Raw genomic sequence first — 7,059 nt, 5'->3', positions numbered from 1 at the left:
GGTATTACTGTCCTACCATTTTACATCAGATGTTCCCCACAGTCTCGGACCAATGCTGGAGGTGCAAAAATTATAGGGGGTCCCTACTACACACATGGTGGAGTTGCCCAACAGTTCACTTGTTCTAGGATCACATCCTGAAGATATATGCCAAATGCTCTGGCAAGATGAATCCCAACACTCCTCAACTAACCCTACTGTCTCTTATTCCTGGCTCCCTTGCTCAAGTCAAGAAAGGAGTTTTGAGGTATTTCCTGGCTCCTGCACGGATGGTAATCCCTAGACACTGGAAATCCAGTTCCCCTCCTACAATGCTTGAATGGGCCAGGGAGTTACGATTCATTTTGAGAATGGAAGAATTCATAGCAGACCAGCAAGAAAGGTCGGAGACGTTCACGAAAAGATGCAATCCTTTACTAACTTTTCTTAACTCTCCAAAATTTTAGGTTCTTTGTAAGCACATAGAATTAACAGCTATTATGGTTTTCTTTGACAACAGCGTATCGACCCACCCCACCCCCCACACACTTTTTCTTCCCCCTTCCCTCCTGTTTTTCCCTTAGTTTTATTTTTATATAATATATGTCACCCGAGATTGTAGATCTTGTTAACAGCAAGCAGAATCAGAACACTGAAGACAGTTTGTAATACTCCTTACACCTTTATTGTACGTAGTAGGTTGTACTGACAGAAGGAGTAATGGAATTTGTGTATGGATCAATTTGGCTTTGCACTGCAATGTAACATACTTGTTTTGCTATCAGAAGTAACTTTGCGTTTAGAGTTCTGCGTAACTTCCCCTTTTTTTTTTTATTGTTCATGCTACTGATGATCATTGTTAACTGTACTGATCTACCTGAAAACGTTAGTAATAAAAACAGAGTAAACATAAGTTTGTAGCTGTTCTCAATAAGCAGCTTCTGACATTACCGTTTATACCTATTGATAGTATGTGACCAACTAATTTTGCCAGAAAATTGGGTTTTGGCGGTCAGACATCTACTTAATACAATTATGAACTATTTAATGGTCAGTAGGCGAACCCCCTTGGAAGAATGTTCGCTCTATCTAGTCTTGACTTATGTTAGTCTCTTTCCTGGGTGACATCTATCAGCATCCATTACTAGTGATCCCAATACATCTTTCTGGATGGCACATAACTCTGCCTTGAAAGTCTTCACTATGGTACCACAAAAGAAAACTAATAAAAATTATATAAAATAACTTTTATTGTGAAAAATAGTAAAACCTTTTAAACATAAACCTTTATGAAATTCAATGGCATGAAGGAGGTAGGGTTATAATAAATTAAAGGAACAGTAAGAGGTAATATATGTGCGGCAGTGCTGAAAAAAATAAAATAAAAAATTGAATTAAAAATCACAAAAAACATTTAAAAAGTATGGTAAAATCATTGAAAAAAAAAGTTTCTTTTCTTAATGGATCTCCAAAAGTGGAGCAAATAGGATACCAAGAAAAGGTATATTTCATGTTCCACAGCTGGAATAATGGTATGGCCCGCCCTGCTTCAGGCGGAGGTACAGCTGCTTCTCAGACCTCAGTAGTCTTCCTACTCTAAGAATCTCTTTCGCAGCTTTCTTTCTAAACTGTGAATGTTGGCTTCTTGTAAGGATTTCAGAAGGCGTGGGAGCAGAGGGTGTTTTGGATCAATGTTTTTGAAAGCCTTTAATAGGTTCCGAATTCTTTTCTGGCTGATGGGCTTCCTTCCTTTGTGCTTGAAAATTGTGAGTTCCAGTCGCCGGAAGGTGTGCGCTGTAATATTCAGATTCACAAAATAATCTATTACAAGATTGTCACATTCTTCATCATCTGTGGAGAAAATAGAAGACAATAATATGACAGCAAACAAAGTGTATTAAAGGGATTTTCCAGGAGTTTTATCAGAATCTGATTGGTGGGGGTCTGACCCCCGGGACCCCGACAGATCAGATGTTTGAAAAGGCAGCGGCGCACCTGCGAGTTCAATGGTCACATGGCCTAGGAGCAGCTCAGCCCTATAGAAGTGAATGGGGCTGAGCTGCGATAACAAGCACAGCCTGTGGACGATGTATGGCGCTGTGCTTGGCAAGCTGTGAGAAGACTGCGGCACTCACAGACGCGCTGATGTCTTCTCAAACAGTTGATTGGCCAGATGTCGGACCAGAGGATAGGTCATCTATGTTAAAATCTTAGAAAACCCTTTTAAAGGGCCTAGAGAAGCTTCCTCTCCATATTGCAGTTCTGTTCATTTATTTTACAGTAATTTGGCCAGAGCCATGTTCCAAACTATTTAACGTCCCTCCACCATGTTCTACACTGCTTGGCTAAACTCTTGTACATAAATACACTCTTCCCAATAAATGATATGATTTTTTTTTTTCTTTATAACTCCATACTAACCTTCCTCCTGTGTATCATCTTGAAAATTGCACTGTAGATCCTTGACGCAATAGTGGCCGTTGTGGTGGTAGCCAGGCTGGCACTCGCATACTCTGTTGTGTGTGGAATTGCACTCGTGTTTCACTTGTTCTCCTTCCTGACAGAGGACGTTGCAGAATCGACATTTGTCCAGGTAATTCCAGTACTGGGTATAATGCTCTTCTGGGCACACCAAGCATATGGTGTCACTTTCAGAAGAGCAATGTTTAGCCATGTAGGTCCCGGGTGGGCACTTCTGACACATAATAGTCTTGCCCGTCTCATCTGTCCATTGATACGTGGGTGTTAACATGTCTACCGTTGCCATCGTTACAAGAAATAAACTAGCCACAACCTGCAGGCAAGAGAATGATGGCACGTTAGCGTCAAAATCCCCCAAAATATTTTTTTATTTTTCAACTGTAAAGTAAGGGCAGGAATGGGGGGCACACTTACTGGGATCTGACCCCTATTAGTAAAAGTCGGAAACATAGCAAATAGATGAAGGTAGACTGAAGTAAAAAAAGACACCCATGATAAACTATTGGACTGGAGAGACATGGCTGAGGCACATACTGCACGGCTAAAAGGACATGACAGTCGCAAGCAATCCAGCAGTGTTGGCACTGGCATAGCTATAGGGGTCACAGCCACTGGCGTAGCTATAGGGGTCGCAGCGGTCGCAAATGCGACCGGGCCCCTAAGTCAGGGGGGCCCACGGGGTCCCCTCAAGCCAGGAGAGTCACCATAAAGCGGGTGGCGCGGCCCGCAGCTAAGTTGATAACTAAAATCAAAGGGGGCGGAGAGCAGTGGCTGAGAGGCGACCCCTGCGTGCACTGTGCAGGGCAGGCGAAGTGAGGAGGGGGAGCGGCTTCAGTTCAGGAAGCTGTGTGCTGACCGCCGGTTTGTTTGCGAACTTGCGACGTCTGCGAGTGACTCCTGCGACTCTGCGAGACACTGATGATACTGAGGTGAGAGCGGCGCGGGCGGCGTGATAAACTAGACCGTCCGACCGGGGTCCAGCCTCCAGGTTCGGTCAAGTGAGCGAGTGACTGTCCCCGAGTCCCCTGACCCGCCTGGTGGCTGACCCAGAGCGCCGGTGAGATAGAGTTCACTGGCGGCACCGGCGTGATAAACTGCCAGTCAATACCCCCTTAGGAAATCTCATTCTCGTCAGATTTGAGAACAGCAGCGATCGATCAGCCAGGATTAATGTACACAGTGGGAGGCCCCCCTCAGTCTTAGGCAAGTGACAAACTCTGTTTTGCTACATCTACAATGAGAAACTACAGCAAATGTAATGCCAAACTGCAGTTCCTCTATGTGATGCCATGGATAGCTTCCACTGGACCCACAGCCTGAGGGGGGCAGTTTGTCACTTGCCTAAGGGGGGGGGTCTCCCACTGTGCACATTAATCCTGGCTGATCGATCGCTGCTGCTCTCACATCTGATGAAGGTGGTATTGACTGGCATTAGGGACGGGCTGGTGGATGAGGGCAGCCATCCGGCTCTGCCTATGGATCACCCAGTGTGCACTTAGCTATGCCCATGCCCCATGCCAGGGGGTCCCTGATGTATTAACTGACTAATAACATGGAGATCCCAGTGCCAGCTGGTGGACGATTGGCATATACTTCTGCTGTGGGCCACACTTTAACAGTAGGACTGGAGGGAAGGGGATAGGTTGAGAATTTGCTTCAGGCAGCGGAAAAGCTAGGTGCACCAACGCACAGTGAAGGGGGGGCCCAAGCTGAACTCTTGCACCGGGGCCTCTGAGCCTTTCGCTACGCCCCTGAGTGTTGGATATCTTGTAGCCATCAGTTTGCTGCTGTGGCAACCCAATTATCTTACAGCAACAATTATCTGACATGTAGGCAGTGCCACACTGAATTTTTGGGAGTGCGGCGGCCAAAGTCGCCCTGATGCTCATTGGATCAGGAACAGAGATGAAGCTGCAAATGATTTCCACTGTTGGAGCTGGACTGCAGGTATCAGAAAAAGCTAGCTTAACTTCTCAGTGCCTTGTGAACGCCTCCCCCCGGGTATTTTTCCTGTTTTGTTGCATTAGATCTTAGGATTAAAATGAATTTTAATTTAGATTTTATGTTATGGACCTCACAAAGTAGTGCATATTGTTGAAAGGAAAGTGAAAGTAAAAAAGAAAATAAAACTGAAAAGTGCATGTGTATTTACCCACTTTGCTATGAAACCCCTAAATATGGTTTGGTGCAACCAACTAACTCACTGTAACCCAAGTTATAAAATTTGTTGAATAACGCGCTTCCTGAAGTGTCACATGATCTGTCACATGACAGTATAAATACATCTGTTTTGAAAGGCTCCTGTGTCTCTAACACTACAAAGCAAACAACATGAAGACCAATGAGCTCTCCAAACAGGTCAGAGACAAAATTGTGGCAAAGCATAGATCAGGGTTGGGTTATGAAATAATATCCCAAGCTTTATATCCCACAGAGAACCATTAAATCCGTTAAATAAAGAGACTATGGTACAGCTACAAACCTGAGAAGGCCACCCACCAAAACTCACAGATCGGGCAAAGAGGGCATTTATCAGATTTAACGAATAAACCAATGGTAACACTGAAGAAGCTCCAAAGAGGATCATAAGACCTTTATAAGCTGTAAATGCCACACACTTTATGGAGGAATAGCAAAAAAACAAAAACAAAAACAAAAAAAAACATTACTTGAATAAAAATAAAATACGTTTGGAGTTCACCAAATGGCATGTGGCATATTCCTCATGCACTTGGAATAAGATTCTCTGGTCAGATGAGACAAATATTAAACTTTTTGGCCAACATGTGAAACAACTGTCTGTATCACCAAAAACTATAATGCAGTCTAGTTCTGGTCAGGGGAGCTGTGGCCAACACATGGACAGTGTGAATCTGCACTGCGGAAGCATCCAACCGACGCCCAAGGTCAGCAATATACAGTAGTAGAGCGGTCCCCTAGGACACCTTTATTAGTATGCAGTGCATGGACATGTGCAGTCTTACAGCAGCAGAATGGAAGTGAAAGGAAACATAAAAATGACAGTCTCCAGTTCCTGTAGTTGGTTGTCCCAAGTGTGAAATTCTCTTTAGTTAAAGATCTAACATTTACAGCTCCTGTACACAGGGTTTATCTATAATCTCCAACCCTGAAGACACATAGGGCTGCATAAGAGTAAAACAAAAATTGGCTATAAATGTATACTGATCACCGGCTACATAGCCATACAATAAACTGTGCAAACACATGAGCAGAAGAAAAAGTTCCATCATCCAGGATAAAATGTTGCCAACTTCTTTATTAAACTTTGGTTTACAATCCATGTAAACAGACATGATCTCCCTCCACTGCTCGGATAACATGTTTCGAACCAACCAGGTTCTTACTCATAACCTGATTATAAGAAAGAACCTGGTTGGTTCGAAACATGTTAACGGAGAGGTGGAGGGAGATCATGTCTGTTTAATTGGATTGTAAGCAAAAGTTTAATAAAGAAGTTGGCAACCTTTTTCTTCTGTTTATACACCAAGGACCAGTCTGTTCCGTGCAGAGGGATTTCATGGTGAGCTGGAATACATTTCTTTATTTGTTCAAAACACAAGAGCATCTCATAGTGGCAATAAAGATACATGTGACAGTCAATAAGCAAGACATAGGAGTGAGGTGACCTCCTTACCTGGGCTTTGCTAGAGTATATCATCTTGTTGTAGTCTGTTATCAGCTCCTCATTTCAGGTGACAGATGGCGGGAAGTACCTGGTGCAGAAAGCAAGAGTCATCATTACATGATCCCAGCTACTTAGTAGTAGCTTCACTACTTGAAGATCTACCACTACGTCCTACAGTACTTCAGCTTCTATAGCCATGTCCCACAGAACACTGCCTGACTTCCTACGTCCCTGCATGCACTGCAGTCACAGCCCTTGTCCCCTCCTCTGTGCTCAGCTCCTCTACTCCCCCTTCAGCCACGGCTTTCCTCACCTTCTGTGCTCCTGTGTGTTTGGTGAGCCCCAGATTGTTATATACACCAGACCACTCATTTTACTCGTGAGTCATCCTCAGCACGTAATTAGGGAATGCCCCAATTTGTTACTTTGGGCTAATTCTCCCCCCCCCCCCCTTAGCTATGTGACATCCACAACTAAGGAATATAAAATGCCACCACTTAGTCATACAAGATGCCTTAAACTAGGTAGATTGCAATTACCCACTCCTAGCATTCACAGGGTTACTACACCAATATACATAATACTTCTTCTGGGATTGTGAAATCGTTTAGAACACAAGAAGGCTCTTATGAAAGTGAAGTTCTAATATTTAACAGACATCATACCGCTTTAATCCAACCTGTCAAAGTTTTGCACATGTGCATATCAAACATTAAGGGGTTACAGAAAGTACAGGGTGCATTCTTTAAGTACCCCCTTCTTGTAGAGCCTCGATTGAGGCGACGTTCACAGCAAAACACATACGGACCTCTGAATGGAGCCTTACAGGGGGGGGTGATCAGGGAGTCTATATGGGGTGATCACCCCCCTGTCATTGATCACCCCCCTGTAGGGCTCCATTCAGACGTCCGTATGTGTTTTGCGGATCCGTAAAACACATACGGACGTCTGAA

At 44.0% G+C, this 7,059-nt stretch overlaps 1 protein-coding gene across 2 annotated transcripts; it reads right to left on the bottom strand.

The window, feature by feature from the left end:
* Positions 1-641: 641 nt before the first annotated feature.
* Positions 642-6,414, bottom strand: TNFRSF6B (TNF receptor superfamily member 6b). Of its 2 annotated transcripts, none has more exons than XM_044299254.1 (3): positions 6,116-6,414; positions 2,401-2,773; positions 642-1,773 (listed from the first exon to the last, which is right to left on the bottom strand). In XM_044299254.1, the coding sequence occupies exons 1-3, from the start codon at positions 6,137-6,139 to the stop codon at positions 1,571-1,573; spliced, it is 600 nt and encodes a 199-aa protein (XP_044155189.1). In that variant the 5' UTR covers positions 6,140-6,414; the 3' UTR covers positions 642-1,570. The 2 variants fall into 2 exon arrangements, with proteins under 2 accessions (XP_044155189.1, XP_044155188.1); XM_044299253.1 differs by having other exon boundaries at positions 642-1,830; positions 6,116-6,407.
* Positions 6,415-7,059: the final 645 nt, after the last annotated feature.

Source organism: Bufo gargarizans, chromosome 6, assembly GCF_014858855.1.
Source record: "Bufo gargarizans isolate SCDJY-AF-19 chromosome 6, ASM1485885v1, whole genome shotgun sequence".
Taxonomy (NCBI): Eukaryota; Metazoa; Chordata; class Amphibia; order Anura; family Bufonidae; genus Bufo; species Bufo gargarizans.
This window is presented reverse-complemented; position numbering and strand designations above follow the sequence as displayed.